At 58.9% G+C, this 18,155-nt stretch overlaps 2 protein-coding genes across 3 annotated transcripts in view; one reads left to right on the forward strand and one right to left on the reverse strand.

The window, feature by feature from the left end:
- Positions 1 to 6,095, forward strand: part of SRCIN1 (SRC kinase signaling inhibitor 1) — a 50,634-nt gene extending 44,539 nt beyond the window's left edge. The window contains exons 18-19 of the mRNA XM_062017589.1: positions 3,399 to 3,536; positions 5,970 to 6,095. Coding sequence (XP_061873573.1) covers positions 3,399 to 3,536; positions 5,970 to 6,095 — 264 coding nt within the window. The remainder of the gene's footprint in view (positions 1 to 3,398; positions 3,537 to 5,969) is intronic.
- A 4,066-nt stretch (positions 6,096 to 10,161) lies between these two features.
- ARHGAP23 (Rho GTPase activating protein 23) overlaps positions 10,162 to 18,155 on the reverse strand; it is a 37,688-nt gene continuing 29,694 nt past the window's right edge. For both annotated transcript variants that reach the window (XM_062018298.1, XM_062018297.1), the window contains exons 13-24: positions 17,404 to 17,465; positions 16,910 to 17,037; positions 16,616 to 16,734; positions 16,379 to 16,534; positions 15,360 to 15,438; positions 14,927 to 15,000; positions 14,731 to 14,820; positions 14,444 to 14,569; positions 14,287 to 14,328; positions 14,077 to 14,170; positions 12,591 to 12,622; positions 10,162 to 12,234 (exon numbers count right to left, since the gene is read on the reverse strand). In XM_062018298.1, the coding sequence (XP_061874282.1) occupies positions 11,209 to 12,234; positions 12,591 to 12,622; positions 14,077 to 14,170; positions 14,287 to 14,328; positions 14,444 to 14,569; positions 14,731 to 14,820; positions 14,927 to 15,000; positions 15,360 to 15,438; positions 16,379 to 16,534; positions 16,616 to 16,734; positions 16,910 to 17,037; positions 17,404 to 17,465 (2,028 nt within the window). In that variant the 3' untranslated portion in view covers positions 10,162 to 11,208. The remainder of the gene's footprint in view (positions 12,235 to 12,590; positions 12,623 to 14,076; positions 14,171 to 14,286; positions 14,329 to 14,443; positions 14,570 to 14,730; positions 14,821 to 14,926; positions 15,001 to 15,359; positions 15,439 to 16,378; positions 16,535 to 16,615; positions 16,735 to 16,909; positions 17,038 to 17,403; positions 17,466 to 18,155) is intronic.

Raw genomic sequence — 18,155 nt, forward strand, 5'->3', positions numbered from 1 at the left:
AAAGTGTTGCCCCATCTTCCTGGCATCCACCTTTGAAGTATTTAGAAGTGTTAATGAGATCCCCCCTCAGTCTCTTCTTCTCCAGACTAAACAGCTCCAGTTCCTGCAGCCTTTCCTCACAAGAAAGATGTTCCAATACCCTGATCATCTTGATAGCCCTGTGCTGGGCTCTCTCTAGAAGTTTCCCGTCTCCCTTGAGCTGGGGAGCCCAAGAGCATCTCCCTTGCTGGCCAAACACCTTCCTGCAGTGCTACGATGCCTGGAGGCAGCAGCACTGGGGGACCTGAGTAGTGTGTGTGTGTGGACATGCAGTGCTCCCCGGCAGCTCCCGCTTCCTCCCACCGCTCTTCCCTGGCTCTTAATCTGTCTGAATTCTCTACCTAGGAGCCGTTAGCCCTGGCAGCCTCGGGGAGCAGGGCTTTCTCCCTCCCACAGATTGTGCTCACTGAGTGGGTGTCTGAACCGCCATCCCTTGAAGCCGAGCCAGAGGCCTGGGTGGAAGCGGGCTGCCTGGAGCACAGGGACACAGCTGGCAGCGGAGGAGCAAGAGGGGAACTCACACCTGAGGGGGAAAGGAAATGCTGTGTGTCTCCTGGCATCTCCAAAAAGTCTCTGTCTGCACCTGGGTACCCTCCAGCCTCAGCCCCGCAGCCCTCGAGCAGCGCATCTCGGGGCCATGCCCATGCAGCAGCAGAGACGTGGAGGTTCCCTCTAGGAGCCAGGAAGGTCCCGTCTCTCTCAAAGCATAAACCGAGCTGTCCCAGTGCAGCCAGGCAAGAAGGCAGCAGCGGTCTCTTGGCTGCACAACCTCCTCATCCCATGGGAGAAGCAATGTGTCTCGGAGCTGGAGACCCCCTGGGAGGAGGCACGCAGAGCAGGCGGGAGGCATCACGCCCTCCCAGAGACTCTGCTGGGGCTTGCAAACAGGCACAGAAGGAGGAGAGCTCGCCAGCCTCAGCCTGCCCCGTGCCAAACCCCAGAGCTTCCCTGGGCAGGGATGCAGTCCCACAGGGAAGCAGACAGTCCCAGGCTGAGCATCGCCAGGAGCAGATTGCTTCTTTCTCAAAGCCAAGCTATGGTGCAGCATCACCAGGCCGGGGTGACATCAGTCCAGCTGCCAGGGGACAAGGTGGCACAGAGGGCACTGGGGCAGGGGGGAAGGCAGTGGAGGAGTTCTGCAAAGGGCAGTCGTCCCTGTGCCACTCCATGACTCCACGCAGCAAGGAGATTTATGAAGGCACGTACCAGAGACTGGATAGCCTGGAAGAAACTATCCGTGAGCTGGAAATGACCATCAGTGAGATCAGCAGCCACCCCTCGGTTGAATTTGTATTCCCTAAAGAACTGCTGGGACAAGGGGGATCCAAGGATGCCAGCAAGGAGACCAAGGAACGACTAGGGGATCTTGAACACAGTAGCTGTGACGATGGAACTGCCCTGGACCTCAGTCAGGCCAGAGAGGATGCTTCCAAGAGTCCATCTCCAAGCAAGACCAAGCCACCTCTGCTACCCAAGCCGCAGCTCCCCCTCGACACCTCGCAGGTTTATTTTCTGTTGTCCCTCTTGCTGTGCACTGCCCCGGACTCATTCTGATGTCTCTCCTCCTCTGCCTCTACCTACTCCCTCTCTGTGATTCTACCTCCAGGCAGAGCCAAGGTGGAAAACAAACCTCCTTTTTTTCCCCCTGTCACTTTGAACGGGCTTGGGAAGCACGGGAGCGAGACTGCAGGCAGCAGAGTTGGCAGCGTGAAGGCAGGCAGTGCTGCCGACTGCTGCTCGCTGATGCCAGTGCCGAATGAGACCCTGGCTGTCGAGTGTCTCCTGCCCTGACAGGTTTTGGGGCTGAGCGTGCTGCTGGTGATGAGCACGCCATGAGACCGGCAAGGGCTGGGTGCACTGGGTGATGAAGCAGCGTCCCTCTTTTCGCTTAAGCACTTTTCTAACGAACTGCAGTTGGAGCGTGGCAGCTGTTTCTCCTAATTAAATCGCAGCGTGGGCTCCCTTGAAGCCATCCAAATTGGTTTCTGCTGGAATCTGGCGGGCTGAATAGCTGGGAAAAGAGGGGGGGAAACGCCCTCAGCCGCTCCCGACATCAGCCTGCTCCTTTATTAACAGTCAGCGCTGGGGAATAAATCTCCTTTTTCATTTGCACCAATTATCTCAGCCGCGGCTCCAAGCACTGCGGTGCTCTCTCACTGCGTGAATGGGCCGTCAAGGGGGGTGTAGCTGCAGTTTCTCCCGTTGTTGGCAGCTCCTGTGGTACAGTTGGAGCCCCCAGCAAACTAGAAGTGGAGCTGTAGGATGGATTTATGTGGCCACGGCATGGGCATGCACAAGGCAAAGCTCAGAGTTTGGCAGGAGAGGCTGCACGGACAGGGATGGCTCAGTCGGTCCCGAAAGCAAAAGCAGGGAGAGGGCAGGTCTTGTGCCACCTTTCAAGGATGCTGTGAGTTGGTGGCGAAGACTGAGATCCAGTGCCTGCTTGTGCCAGGGGCGCCGGGGCACTGGGGACAGGGCTCTGCAGGGAAACTGGATTTTATGAGTCCCTGTGTCGCATCCATGGGACCACTGAGGATCGCAGGGCAGGACAGGCAGCACAGAGAGCTCTGCCTGCACTGATGTATTAGCCTGTCCTGGCTGCCACAGCCCGTTGGCCCTCTCCTGGCAGAGGTGCAATACGGGCAGCACTCACACTTCTCCAGGACACAATTGATGCTGACAGCTTTGCTGCCTGCAGCAGCTGGTCCAGACTTCTGGGGCAGGCAGGAGGCAGCAGCGATGGCAGGGAGAACATCTCGGGTGTCCCAAGCCGTGGGAGAACCCTTAGTGAGCCTGTGGCACGTGACATTGCCTGGGCATTGCCCCTGGACATGTGTAGAGGTACCGCTTCCCTCGCTGCTGCTCTTGCAGGTCTTTGTATCTCCATCTCTGCACAAGCTAGTTAATAAAAACCTTTGTGTTCTCACTGCTGCTGTTTCCACCTGGAATCTGCTTCTGCCTGCCGTTGCCTCTTCCTCTCTCTCAGCCGTGCAGCCCTGTCCTGGAGGGATACTCTCCCCCTGCCCCAGAGGGATAGTCTCCCCCTGTCCCGGCGGGGATGCTCTCCCCTGCCCTCCGTCTCCCACTGTTTGCTGTGTCTGCCCCTAACTCCCTGTTTGTGTTGCAGCAGTGGCTGTGGGTAAGTCCTGGCTGGTTTCTGAGCTCACCAAAGCCCATCCTTTGGCATGTGGAGCTGGTGACCTCATCCTTGCCTGGGTTTGGCCAGACAGGGACAGCACGATAATGCCGCAGGGGCTCAGCTCAGCTCCAGGCATCCAACACCCGGCGCTGGCAAGGGTGCCAGTGTGAGCTTTACATGCAGGTTTTAACCTCTTTCCCCAAATTCTCTGTCCTGACAGAGTGGTGGAGTTTCCATCCCAGCCATGAAGGTGGTGAACCCGGCGTCCCGGCTGAAGCAGACCCAGCAGGGCACCCCTGACAAAGGCAAGCACATAAAGCAGCGAATGGAGTACATGCGGATCCAGGGCCAGCAGCAGGTAAGTCTTCCTCTGACACCATTCCGGATGGTTCTCGTGGCAGCAGAGTGAGCCACAGGCTGCTGGCACCTTCCTCACTGCTTCTTACATGGCGAGGATGTGGGTGGTGGCCAGGGGAGACCCTGTGGGTGCTGCTTCTGGGGAGTGGGTTCTCTTGGTGCCAAGGGCTAGGGGTGTGGGGATCCAGCCCTCGGAGTACAAGGAGGGGCTCTCACCCCAATCTGTACCTGGCATGGTGGTTTCCATAGCTGACTGCTGGGGACGGGGACATGGCTTTGTGCTAAGTGTGACAAACTCATTGCTAGTGTGGTGTGAGGCTGAAACGAGCGTAATTTGTCCCCCAGCCCCGTGTGCCACCGCTGCCCTGATGGACAGGGCTGAGCCCCAGCGATGGTCCCCTCACCCTGAGGGACCCAGAGACCTCCTTGCAGAACATCTTGGCCATGGTGATGTTGCTGCAGAGCTATGTGCTTGGCACAAGGCTCCAAGGGGCTTCACTCTCCCTGGGGCTGGGACTGCTCAGCCCATCTTGGGAGGTTTTGGAGAGCCAGGACCTTCCATGTGCTGTGGTGCTGTATCCACAGAAGCAGCTCACCCTGGGACCAGGGGTGTCGTGGGCAGGGTGATGGTACTGGGGTACCTAGCAGTGTGGGGAGAGGGTGGAGGGGCCACAGCAGCTGGAATAGGAGTGGTTTGGAATGGATAATGTGTCCCCTCCCCAAGGCCCAGCACCCACCTCTCTCCCATCCCCTGGGACCACTCCTGCCAAGGGCAGTGGGGTCACTCCCCTCTGTCCTTGCTGACACTCCACTGCTGGCAGTGGCTTTCTGGCTTGCTCAGGTCACAAGTGAAGTAGCCACAGCCAGTTCCCCGCCCTGCACTCCCATTCTCTCTCCTCTCTTTTCTCCCAGCCCTCCCTTCCCACCCACCCCCTGCCCCCACAGTGGGCTCAACACCATGGGCAGGTTCACCCCATCCTCTCCTCCCTGCTCTGTGTCTCAATCCCCTTCCCTGGGCCTGGTGTCAACAAACCACCCAATGAACCTGATTTTGCTCATTCCATGGGACCCAGAAACCCTGTGGGATGAACGGGAGGTTTTCCCCAGCTACCTGGAAGTGGCTTGGGGGAGGATTTCATGCAATTTGGGCAAATGTTGCATGAGCAGAATGGGCACCTCACTCTTGCCCAGCTCTGGCAAGAGGGCTCAGACCCCCATGGTGTCCCCCTCAGCTGCTGCGTCACCAGGTCAGAGCTGTGCAGGAGCTGTTTATGGTGACCACAGCTGCAATGGTGCCGGGGCAGTGGCAAGGTGTCCTGGGGCAGGGTCCATCCTCAAGGTCAGGGTCTCCCTGTCAGCCCCTTCAGCATACGTGGGTTTTCACACCGCTACAGAATCAGGTTCTCTCTGTCCCTTTCCTCCAGGGCTGCCCCATGGGATGGGGAGCAGAGAAATGCCACCTGAAGGGGCTGTGCCAAGAGCCCTGAGGGGCTGGAAAGCACCTCCCTGCCCCAGGCACCCCAGGGAGGCCACCAAGTTCCCTTTCCCAGAGGCCACACACCAGCACAGTCCCAGCTGCCCGGTGCCACCATGCTTCTCCTCGCCTCCACCCCAGGGCACTCCGTGCCAGTGTGTGTCTCCTAGTCCCTGGCACCCACCAGTGCGCTCACTGGGGTGGCCAGACCAAGAGTTGTCCAAGTCACCTCTGTCCTCGCTGCCCTCCCTGTGCAGGATTTGGCCATCCCCTCCCCTCCAGCAGCCCATCCCACTGCGGTGGGGACAAGGGAGGGTGCTGGACCAGCCCTCTCCCCACTCCAGGAGCATCCTTCCTTCCCAGCACCCCGGCTCCTTTTAGACCAGCTTCTGCACGAGCAGGGGTGGGGTTGTGTCACTGCTGGTGGTGATCACTGCGGTGGGGGCCGGGGTGGGCTCTGGCACCTCGAAGGAGCCGGGACTGGCGTGGGGCTGCCCAGGCTCTGCCCTGCTCGGCTGGACGGCACCTCCCGCTCTAACGCTGCCCTTCTTGTCCCCCTCCCCACCTTTCTCCCCTCTCCCCTCCGCCTGCCCGCCTCTGTGTGTGCCTGTCTGTCCACGTGTCCGTCTGTGTCTCTCTCGTCTCTCTCCTCCTCCTCTCGGGGACGTCCCTTTCCCGTCCAGTAACGCGTGGGACCAGCTCATCTCGTGCTCTGTTTGTGGTGGACCTTTTCCAGCTGCTTGACCTCAGGCCTAACTCAATGCTGCTTCTGAACAAACTCCTGTTTGGTTCTTGGTTGTGTTGTTTTTCTTTTTCCTTTCCTTTTTCGGTTTGGTTTCTGTTTTAATTTCTCTTTTCCTTTCTTTTGTCTTTCTTTGAAGAAACGGTTTGACTTTCCTCCCCTTTCTCCTCCTCCTCCTCCTACTCCTCCTCCTCCTTGAATCTTGCTTTTCTTTCTAGGCCGCTAGACCATCTAAAGAGGCTAGTGAGACTTCCCCCACGGTCTCAGAAAAACCTGCATCTGGCAGAACATCCATCCCCGTATTGACTTCCTTTGGGGCAAGGAACTCCTCCATCTCATTCTGAGCATCCTTGCCAGCTCCACCCAACCGCTCTCCTGCTCCTGGGGCCGGGCTTCTCTCTTCCTTGGGCTCCTCCTCCCTGGGACTTGTCTTCTTGAGGCACCTGGAGGGATCGCCACCCGTCCCTCTCTTTCTGTTGTGGTTTCTTTATTTCTTTCAATGTCTTGCTCCAATGTGGCCGACCTCGTGTCTCGCCTCTGCTCCGCCACGGCCCGACTTCTGTCTCCCATCTCGCTCCGCAATGGCCAACCAGCCACTTTCTGTTTCTCTCTCTCTTCTCTCTCTTTCTCTCTCTCTCTCTCTTTCTCCTCCCTTGTTTCTTTCCTTTTTCCCTTATCATTTCGGTTCGTTTGGGTTGCCGTTGGTTTGGTTTTTCTCCCTCACCCTCCCCTTCCCACCCCACCATTTTCTGTTTATTTAAGAGCTCTCAGAGCTTCACTCCACCAGTTTCACCAGCGTCAAGCAAGGAAGACGCCGGGCAGCTCCCGACCCCGCTGCCCGCGCGAGCAGCACCCGTCCCACCGCGGAAAGGTGGGAAACAGCGGCTGCCGAGGACGTCCCCGACACCCCCAAAGCCGCCTGCTCACCCCCCACCACCGCCGAGCACCCCGGCAGCCGCCACACCAACCTGCCCGGAGGGGAGGACGCTCGGCGCTCCGGCCGGGGCTCGGCGGTGGGTGGCGAGCGGCACCGCAGCTGCGCCATGGCCTTCGCCGGCCGAGGGGTCGGTGCTGTCCCGAGGAGGGGTCGGTGCTGCTGGCCACCCGCCAGCTGCCAGCCCCGGCTCTCCCCGGGGACGGGGGATGGGACGAGGGCTGAGGGAGCCGGGACCAGCACCTCAGGGTGCCCGGCTGTGCCAGAGAGGCCGAAGGCCAAGGATGTAAAATGAGGGGAGGCGAAAGCGCGGTCGGGTCCTCCCGTTGCCCTCGGGTCGGATCGTAGCACTTTAGATGGTTGCCTGAGTGGGCATGGGGATGCCGTGGTTCTGGGGGGCTCCAGCCACACGTGGACACCCTGCCAGACCCCCATCCCCTTCCACAATGCCCATGGGGATAAGCAGGCAGGACGGGTCCCCAAGAGCCCCGAGGTGCCAACCAGGGACTCCACACCGCAGCCGATGACCCCACAGTCCTTCCCAGGGACTGGGGAGAGCAGCCCCAGCCCTGCCAAGCCTGGGGGACCTGCAGAGGGCGTCCCCAAGGCACGTGGCCAGGCGATGGCCACCCCTGGCCAGCACCCATCGGCCCAGCGAGCCGGGGGTGCGTGTGTGCGTGCATGTGTGTGTGTGTGTGTGTGTGTATGTGTGTGCACTGCCTGCAGTGCAACACCAGATGGAATCACTCCTTTCCGTTGGCTAGATAGTCCTTGGGTTGCTTTTTTTATTTTTTGTGTGTGTTTTGTTGGTTTGGCTTTGTTTTTCTTCTCTATTACGTTTCTTCTTTTCTCCTCCCCCTTTTTTTTTTGTATATGGATCATTTTTGTACAGAAGAAACGAGCCTTTTTTTGAATAACAAAGAGAAAAAAAAAAACCACAAAAACAAAACAAAAAAAACCACAACAACAAAAAAAAAAATCATGATGCAATTTCTTTGGATTGCAAAAAGCAACTCTTTACATTTAAGTGAAGTGTCTTAACATTTTATATTGTTTTAAAAATATATTTACATATTATATATATATAATATACGTAATATAAATATATATAAATATTTAAAAGGGAAAAAAAAAAGAAAAGAAATAAATCTCTTCACGTCTGGTATATTAGGGGGTGGATTTTCTTCCCTGGTTAGACTAGAGCTCCTTGTGATTTTGAGAGGATCAGTTCCTAGCAGCTCCTTTAGCCCTCGTGCTGAGTTTTGTCTCCTCCATCCAGCATCTTCCTTATCCTGTCCCTTGCCGGAGCAGGGAGGGGGGAAGGGGCCGGGTGCCCCGCGGGGATGCTGACTCCCTGGGGTGCCTCAGCACCCACCTCCCGGCAGCAATAGCAGTCACTTGATGTTGCAGTTAGTAACTTTTAATTACTTTTATTGTTTTCTCGGTACCAAAGTGAAATACTGTAGCAAAGCCACAGCTTCTTATGGCCGGGATGGGCGGGAGGGTCTCCCCCCCCTCCCCCAGCCCCGTCCTGCCCCTCTCCAGCACCCATCCTGGTGATCCTGTGCCACCCTCCCTCCTGCCAGCACCCGTGGAGGGGACCTACGGAGTCCCCCCTCTCCCTGCCAACTTGCTCCTGGGGGTGTGTGGGGGACGATGTGCCATCATCCCCTCCCTCCCCGAGGGACACAGGCACGGAGGTGCAAAGGGGTCGATAGTTGGTGCAGCCCCATCCCAGCGGCACCTTTGGAGTGCCAGGACACTCATCCCCTGGGGTAGAAAGCTCCTCTGTAGGGGTGGAATGAGGTAGATCCATTGTTTTTACTGCACCCTGGCTTTGCAATGGGTGCTGGCAGCCCTCCACCCTAATGTATCACCACTATGGGTGAGACCCCCTCCACCTCCAGTTCCAGAGGGTGGCTCTGGGTGATGGGGTGCACAGCACTGGATAAAGGGTGCTTTGTGCTGGGCGAGGGGATGCACAGCTCTAGGTGAGGGTGTGCAGGGCGCTGGCTTATACCCATTTCCACCTCCCTCCCCCCGTAACCTCCCCCTCACTGCCCATCAGGCTGTTTTCTCCGTGAGTGTGTGTGTGTGTGTGTGTGTGTGCGCGCGCGTGTGCGTCCCGTCCTTTTCATGGCATCTTGCAAACCATCCGTGAGCAAAGAGGACAAAACGAAACCCACAACCAACCGAACTGGTTTAAACCAGGAAAATTAAAAAGACAAAAAAAAAAAAAAAAAAAAGGGAAAACTTTGCAAAAAATGGTTAAAAAAAAAAAAAACAAACCCAAAACCAAACCACCAACCCCCTCTTGAGTTGCTGCCTGCATCGTGCATGTGTGGAGGCGCCCGCTGCATGCGCACCCCCCGGCTTTACTCGTCTGGATGTTGTTTAACAAGAAAAAAAAAAGGCTATGACTTTGAAAAGGGCAAAAAAAAAAACCCAAACAAACAAACAAAAAAAAGCCAAAAAAAAGCAAAAAAAAGAAAAAAAGAGAAAAAAAAAAAAAAGAAACAAAAACCAACCAAACTAATCCATTCCTGATACTCTTTAGAGGCTGTTTTGGGGATTCTACGACGTCGTGTGGTCTCTTCGCATGAATTTCTTTCTTTTTTTTCTTGTGAACTGTTTTAAAGGGGAAAAATAATATAAAAAAATGAATAAAGGGGATTTTAAACAAAAATAAACCCAAGCCAACTTCCTAAAGCCCACAACAAAAGGCCTTGCACAGGGTGGAGGGCAGGGGCTGTGCTGTCCCCCGCTACCACCCCCCACCCTGTGCCCATCGCTGTCCCCGTGTCGCTGTGGATGCCATGGGTAGTTCTGTGCACAATGTGACCATTGTAACTCTGATGACAAAGGGTTGCTTTTGAGTTGTTGGTTTTTTTTTTCCTTTTCCCTTTATTACTTTTCTTTTCTATCAGAGTGTCTGGCTTTAATAAAATTACTCTTTTTTTAAAGAAAAAACCCCACCCAACATGTCCCTGGTGCTCTTCTTCCTCCCTCAGGTTTGGTCTCGTGTCTTGATGGGGTGGGACATCCCCAGCCCTAAGACCACCCTGGTCCCACATCCTCTGGGGATGGGTGAGTATGGGAGAGGTCCTGGTCCTTCCTTCCCTGAGTGCTACCAGTGCTCCAGGAGCCACAGCACAGGGAAAAGAGTGGGTGTCCAGGCCCTTCCCCTCCCCTCCAGACTCCCAGAAAACACAGGATAAATCCTTCCCTGGTCCAGGTCCTTCCTTCCCTGGGTGCAACCAGTGCTCCAGGACCCACGGCACAGGGAAAAGAGTGGGTGTCCAGGCCCTTCCCCTCCCCTCCAGACTCCCAGAAAACACAGGATAAATCCTTCCCTGGTCCAGGTCCTTCCTTCCCTGGGTGCAACCAGTGCTCCAGGACCCACGGCACAGGGAAACAGGGAGGTTCCCTATCCCGATCCTTCCCCAAAGCAAGGGAAGCAGTAATGGCAGGAAACATTCTCCTTGAATAACCAGTTTATTTCCAATATATAGGCTGGGATGAGGGAGAGCCCGAAGCAGGATGGGTTTGGGGTCGGGCTGCGTTTGGTTTTTGCATACACCAGCACCGTGGCCAACTCGTACAACACGCCGTGGGGTTGGGGAGGGAGGGAAGGGAGCTCATGCAGGAGGGTTTAAAAAGTCAACACTGGTCCGGCACATGGGTGCCTCAGCTGAGCAAAACATCTTAAAAAAATCCTTATAAATCCTTTGTCATATGTTACACAGTCAGAGACAATATTTACAAGAAAAGAAAAGGGAAAAACAAATTCAACCCCAACAACTTTACAGCAAATATTTGCATAATGTATGAGAATGACAGGGAAAAACAGTGACGTGACTTTGATACCCACCTCCCCCCTCTCCCCAGCCCTAGCAGGCTGGAGGTCCCCGTGGGGGGGGTGTAGGAAGGGAAGAGGAGCTGGGGAGGGGGCTGTGCCATGCCATGCCATGCCATGGAGCTGCTAGGTCCTGAGCTGCTGCTGGTTCGTGGCTATGTTGCGGGGACAGCAGTGTGTGTCCCCTTATCCCCTTGCCACTGTGCCAGCCCCTCTTATCACATACAGCCCAGGACACCCGGTGTTGAGCCGTTCTGGCTCAGCCGTGCCCCAGCACAGAGCCCACACCCCGTGGCACAGAGCACAACCCTGGTGTGGTGGCACCAGGGTCCCTGGCATGGGGAAGGTCTCTGGCGAGGGCAGCTTTGGCAGCAGCACCCACAGAAGCGCCTGCACTTCACCGCCATGGCTGGGGACGGCAGGGCCACCACTGCTTGGCGTGGGGACAGCCCCACCAACTCTCCTGGCACTGGGATGGGGCCAGGTTGCACCATGGGATCACCAAAAGCACAAGGGACACGGTGGCTTTGTCCCACCCTCAGCGCAGGAGCCACCGGGACTCATTAAATAACAGCAGCTCATTCAGAGCACAATTAAATACAGGAACGAAGGCGAGTCCTTAAATTAAACACTGGCTGTGGGGGGAGCCTTGGGGCACATCAGGAGGTCAGAGACACTGTGGGAAGCGCAGAGGGGCCAGGGGGCCAGGGCTGCCCGGGGGGCTCTTGGGGCCCAGCCCCTCGTTGGCAGCACCTGGCTGTGCCAGAGTGGGGGCCGAGGGCCGGGCTTTGGTGGACTCCAGGCTGCTGAGCCCGGAGTCCTTGTCACGACAGGGTCCTGGGGACTTCTCCAGCCCCCGCGGCTCCTTCCACTCGTTGAAGTTGAGGTCCTTGAGGCCACCGGGCACGACCACGGTGTGCCGGCGCCAGCTGTTCTTCTTGCGGCGGGTCTCGGGGGAGTGGGCTCGCCGCAGGCGGACCCCCATGTCGTCGGCAGAGGATCGCAGGCGCTGTCGGAGCTGCTCCCGCAGCGAGGGCCGCCCGGGGGGACCCCAGCCCTGCTCCTCGCTTTGGGGGGTGAGGGGGCTCTCACCGCCGGGCCGGGGCCGCCCCAGCCTCCTGCGGGCCAGTGTGTCGCACTGCATCAGGCGGTGGGAGTTGAAGGAAGGACGGCCAGGGGGTCCCTTGTCCTCTTCCCCTGTCCCTCCATCCGCCTGCCCCGGCCAGGGCCGGCCCCCCTCTCGGCTCTCCGTGTCTGTCTCCATGTGGCTGAGCTCGCTGCGCTCGTCGTCCGCCTCCTCCCCACGGCTCCCTGCCACAGACTGTACCTCGGAGCACAGGCTGCGGTCCATGGTGGACAGAGTGGAGTAGCCCGACACGATGGAGCGTGCGTCTGGCGCCGGATCAGCACCCCCGGGCTCCAGGGAGCTCTCCCGCTCCATCCCAGCCGAGCTGACGGCCGCCAGCTCGGTGCCGGTGCCACGGGGGGCTTTGCCAGGTGCCAGTGGGGCAGCTGTGGTCCCTTCATCCTCCTGCTCCTGACCCATGGTGTCCCTGCGCTCTGCGTCATCGTCGGTGCTGCTCCCAACACCCTCGGCCTCTCTCCTCTTCTTCCTCTTGCGGGCAGCAGCTGAGACAAAGGGGATGGCGAGGAGCTCCCGGTGCGGTGGTGCCCTCCGCGATGGCCACGTGCCCTGGGAAGATGGTGATACCAGGGTTAGGGATGGTTACTTGTGCCAGGGGAGGTCTAGATTGGAGATTAGGAGGAACTTTTTCCCTGAGAGGGGTGTCAGCCCCTGTGCCAGGCTGCCCAGGGAAGTGGGGGAGTGCCCAGCCCTGGAGGGATCTCAAAGTCGTGGAGTTGAGGTGCTGAAAGCCGTGGGTTAGTGGTGGGCTGGGCAGGGTGAGGGCAGGGCTGGGACTCTAGGAGCTTAAAAGGCTTTTCCAACCAAAATGACTCTGTGACTCTTAGGTGCCAGGGTTAGGGACATGTTCCAAGCCCCAGCCCTTGTGTCCCTCCCCACCAGCCCCCAGCCCAGGATCCTCTTACCTTTGGTTTGGTGGAGCCGCTGTGAATCAAGCCTGTAAAGTAGAGCGGAGAAAGTGGGGGTCAGCCAGGCTCCAGGGGTGTGGGTGTGTACTGGGGAGGGGGATCAGAGGGAAGAGCTGAGGGGATGCCGCTCCATTGCCCCAAACCAAGATGGGGACTTGCCATGGCCATCAGAGCAGCTGGACCCTGGCAGGGATGCCAGCACTGAGCAGCGCCATGTGCCAGTGGCTGCAGGAGGTGCCAGGAGGCTGCAGGGTGCTCTTATGGTGCAGAGCTGCAGTCGCTGCATAGCCTCGAGGTGAGGAGTAGGGACAAGGGGGACACACGCAGGCACATAAAGCTGGGAAACAGCCAGGACCCCAGCAGCGGGACCCCAACTCTCCCATGGCCACAGGGCACAGAGGGGATGGGGCTGGGCACAGCGCTGCCACCACCATGTCACTGGGATGGAGCACGGGGAGCTGGCTGGATACAGCATCCAGCCTCAGAGCAAGGTCTGGGACCTCCCTGGGAGGTTAGGGGGCAAGTAGGGACATGGGGTGACAGGCAGCCCTGGCCTCACTGCCATGGTGTGAAGGACAAGAACACGACAACAGACACCCTCTCCCGCCCTGCATGCCCTGGGATGGGGTTAGCAGCCACTGACAACGAGAGAGGGGGAGGCAGAAGAGGGTGTCAACCCTCCCCAGGGCTTTGGGACCTTCTTCACCCTGGCATCTGAGTGTGCCAGTCCCGGGACACCTAGCACCCACTCCTGCCAGGGGATGCCAAGAGCAGCCCCAGCACCACCACAGGCACAGGCCAACGACGTGGGAGAGGCAGGGTGAAAGGATTAGGGGCTCCCCAGGGGCTCAGCAGCCCATCCTGATGCTGGGGACCTTGGGACAGTGACCAGGCAGGACAGGGCTCCCTCCTCTCCCACCCCCCCAGCTCTGCTCCCACTCTCTCGTGGTCACCCCGAGGAGTTAGTGCGTGAGCAATGCACCCAGGATCAACACTGTACCCGCTCTAGCTCTCGAGGAGGTCCGCTGGAGGAGGAAGAGGAGGAGGAGGAGGAAGAGGACAGCACAGAGAAGTTCCAGGAAAGAACGTAAGAAATCAGTTGAACATCAAAGTCTCCTGGTCTGTGGGTTGGTAGCGTGGGCTGGCACAGGGGAGGGGGTACGGGCAGGGGTCCCAGGGACCGCTGGGGCACCGCAGCCAGGCGGGTTTGCAGAGGCAACAGGAGCAGCCACCAGAGAGAAGGGTGAGGGGAGAGGGTTTGGAAGGGGCTCTGTCGGCACCCCCCGGGGAGTGTCCTTGCTTTCCGGTGACGAGGGCACCGGGACACCCCGCTCCAGCAAGTGAGGCTTTGCCGTGGCCACGGTGAGCTGGGCTGGTTGCCCGCAGTGGTGTGAGCTCGAGGGGGCAGAGTGGATGGAGAGGCACCCCGGGGTGCCCTGGTGCCAGGGCCAGAGGGGTCAGTGCCACAGGCACGGCTCCTCACCTGCGGCATCGCCGGGCGCCGCAGTCCTGCCGATGTTGGGGAGCAGGTACTCGATGTTGGGTACAGACTGAGCCTCCTTCTCATCCACAGGGGTCTGCAAGGAGAGGGGATACAGCACTCAGGCAACTGCTAATGGCACTCCAGCTCCCAACCGAGGCTCTGCACCCCCTCCTGCCCCACAGCGAGACCCCCAGGGAAGACAGGACTCACCTTCTCGCCCTTGTCCTCCTTGTCGCTGAAGAACCAGTCTGACTGTGGGGGGAGAAGGGAGAGGGGTTACAGACTGGTGAGGAGCTGTGAGGGCCCTGTGCCTGGGTTCAGCCCCCTCCTCCAGCCACACTGATGCCCACCCACTGATGCCACTCACGTGCTGGATGAGGGTCTCCACGATTTTGTATCGGTCGGGCATGTGCGTCACCATGTCGGTCATGTTGTCCTCGGATGTCCGCACCAGCGTGGGGCCGAACACCAGCGCCAGGTTTCGGGGCTCCATCTGCAACCAGAGCTGGGCTTAGTGCCTGGCTGTGGCTACCCCTCGGCATTCTCTGCCCCATCAGGCACCACCTCCCTTCCCAGCCCACCACGAGCCGCAGCTCAGCCCAAGGGAGGGGCTCGAGGTGGGGCAGGGGTCCAGCACGGGCAGGTGGAACGTACCTTGTTCTTTTCCGAGTGGTCAGCGATGGTCTTCAAGTGACCCACCAGGAACTTGAGTGTCTCATAGTAGTGACCTGGCAGGTCCCGGATCTGCGGGGAGGCTCAAAGTCAACCCTTTGCTCATCCCCCTTGCACCAGACCCCAAGGGGGTCTCAGGGCTGTGCCCCCCAACCCAGCTCCTGCCCCAGCTCCCTACCAGCTTCCGCAGAGTCCTCATCCTCTCGCTGGCGTCTTCTATCCGATTGGCCTCAATGAAGTCGTTGTACTTATCTGAAAGACATGGTGTGGGGTCAGAGGTGGGCAGAGGGGAGAGGGCACCCCTAGGACCAGGGACCCCCAGATACAGCAGATGGAGAAGCTGGGGAAGGGGCTGGGGCTTGGTGGCATCCCATTGGTATGGAAAGGCAAAGGGGGACAAGGGCTGGATAAGGGGACTCGGTGAGGAGGGGGCTGCAGAGTCCTCGCCTGGGGTAAGGACGGTCTCTTTCTGTCACAGGATCTGAGGACTTGTCCCCAACACAGGGACAGATGAAACAGGCTCTGGGAATGGCCATGGACACATGGCCACTGGCACAGAGTGATTGGTGGCCACTCTGGGGGAAGTGCACGGCCAGGGAGCAGCAACTCACCATCAGTGAAGAGGGGCTCAGGCAGCTTTCGGAAGAAGGATTTCAACAGGCTGCTAATGACGTTCAGATCCTGCCACCGCTGTGGGAGAGAATCACAGATGGTGGGGGCTGGAAGGGACCTCCAGAGCTCCTCCAGCACAACCCCCTGCTAAAGCAGGTTCCCCTCCATCAGGGGTACAGGAACATGTCCAAGTGGATCTGGAAATCTCCTGAGCAGGAGCTTCCTACACACCCTCCCTGGGCAGCCTGGGCCAGGGCTCCCTCATCTCAACACCGAAGGAGTTTTCCCTCGTGTTTAAGTGGAACTGTTTGTGTTCCAGTGTATGTCCATTGCCTCCTGTCCTGCCACTGGGCACTACAGAAAAAACTGTCAACCCAACTTCATGACATCCAATTTTTAAGTACTTAAGTGTTGATGGGGTGCCCCCTCAGCCTTCTCTTCTCCAGACTAAACAGCTCCAGGTCCCACAGCCTTTCCTCATAAGAAAGACGTTCCAGCCCTCCCAGCATCTTGGTAGCCCTGTGCTGGACTCTCTCCAGCAGTTCCCTGTCCCTCTTGAGCTGGGGAGTCCAGAAAAGAAGAGGCTGCTCAGAGTGGCCACACCAGATAAACCCAGGAGACAGCAGGAGGAAGTCCCCAAGCTGGGGGAGTCCTGGGCCACCAACAGTCAGAGGAGACACCACCATGGCCGAGAGTAGCATGGATGTACCCACCCTGCATGTGGGCAAGGAAAAGCCTGTGCCACTGCAGCAATGTGGCGAGATGCGAGGGGACAAACCTGTCCCCAAGCTGCCACCTACACCATTGTCAGCCACCACTAGGCGGCCCTGCCATCCCAGGAAGGTCACCGTGACGGCGATGGCTCCTGGGTGGCGATGGAGATGGAGACAGTGACAGAGACGGGGACAGTGACAATGCCACGGACCACAGCCCCAGGAGCATCCCAGATGCGTGGGGATGCAGATAAGGGTGCAGATTAGGGATGGGGACAGGGACATGCAGCCTGCAGTGCTCTCACCTCATCCTGCAGGTTGATCTCGGTGGCTCCCTTGTTGAGCTGCTCCTGCAAGCTGGACACCACCGCGTTGTTGCCGGGCACGCGGTAGATGCCCATGTACTCCAGCCCTCGGTCCTCCACCACCTTGCAGCAAGCTTCGACGATGAGGGGGACATTCTGTGGGGATAGGGAGGAGGTGACGGAGGTGACAGGGCTGTGCAGGGTCCCCGAGGGCTGGCACTGTTGGCATGGCTGTACCTTGTTGTCCGGGGCGGGCTGGCAGTCCTCCAGCCTCACGCCAAACGCTCGGGGGGCAGATTTCTTGTTCTTCTTCATGATGTTAATGCCCCACGGAGCTTTCTGGGAGCTGCTCTCATCTAAGGAGGAAATCCCACAGGATTGCCTGTTAATGAGCTGGGACAAATGGGAAGAGCAACCCTGCTGCCCTATGGGGAAAAGTGTGATGGCAACCCTGGGTGAGACCCCCGCTCCTTGCCAAGCCCCCCAGCTTTGCCGTGCCGGCGCTCCCCACGTCGCAGAGCTGGGACCTACCTTTCATGACGGCCGCATCCTGCCTGGGGGACCGGGGCATGCTGGTTCCCGTCTGCTTCAGGAACTCGGCTCGGATCCCCAGCCCACGAGAGCCCTTGGGCGAGGAATCGGGCTTGGTGCCCGCAGGGCTGCAGGGAGAGCGGGGGCAGGGCTCAGGAGGGGCACAACCGGGGGCACCAGCCCGGCGCACGGTCCCCAGGCAAAACCTCCTGGCAAACATCTGCATCTCTCCCTGGCTGCCTGATATCTTGCCCACATCCATGGGGCTGCACCCCACACCGGCAACCGGAATCCCTGGGGAGCACTGAGCTGCTTTGACCCTTTGCTCAGTGCCAGTTTGGCTGAACTGGACCGCAGCGGCACCCTGAGTGAAGGCAGGTGCAGCCGGCACCTCCAGTGCTGCCCTACCCACTGGCTTTGCTCCATCACTTCACAACTGAGGTGAATAAAGTGCTGGGGGCGGAATCTCGGTGCCACCACCCCCAGATCCATACCTCACTTTCCGGTAGTCGTTTAACTTCTTGTTGATAAGTGCTTGGCTGGCAAAACCGGGGTCCTGGGGAGGCAGAGAGAAGAGGGGAAGGGAGAGCTTGAGCAAGGCATCCACTGGAGACCCCAGGCAAGTCCACGCTCTGCCAGGCACCACGTGGGACCAGGTAGGACCAGGCCAGGACCGGACCGGGTCCCTGCTGCCACGAAACAGCTGGTGCTGGCCAGCGCTCAAGGCTCCACTGCAGGGCCTGAGCCTGATGCAGAGGCTCAGGAACAGGCGCATCGCTCCACGGCCCACACATCTCCATCTGCCCGCGCCAGCTGCACCACGTAGAGCCCAAAGACACGCACCCATCCCCATGGGATGCTGCCACAGGGCCCTGCCCAGCGGCACCACAGCCATGGCGGGTGCCCAGACGGCTCCGCGTGCTACCACCCGGCAGCACCTTCCCTGTGCCAGTGCTGCCGGTCCCACCGAGCCCCCTGTGACCCGCTGGAGCGAGGCTGTGCCACAGAAAACCAGAGACCACTCCAAGCTCAACGCATCTTCCATGGCCGGAGCCTGACACAACCCTAGCTTGACCGCTACAACCAAACGAGGCCATCCTGGCACGGCGGGGAAACAGCACATGACCAGCCCAGTGCCAGCACATCCAGCCCTGCAGATCCTCCACTGGAGCCCGTGGCCCCGGGGAGCAGCTCTCCCCATCTCAGACCCGCGCGACTCATCGCACAGACCATGGCTGCCCGGCAA

This window comes from Colius striatus, chromosome Z (assembly GCF_028858725.1).
Source record: "Colius striatus isolate bColStr4 chromosome Z, bColStr4.1.hap1, whole genome shotgun sequence".
Classification (NCBI taxonomy): domain Eukaryota; kingdom Metazoa; phylum Chordata; class Aves; order Coliiformes; family Coliidae; genus Colius; species Colius striatus.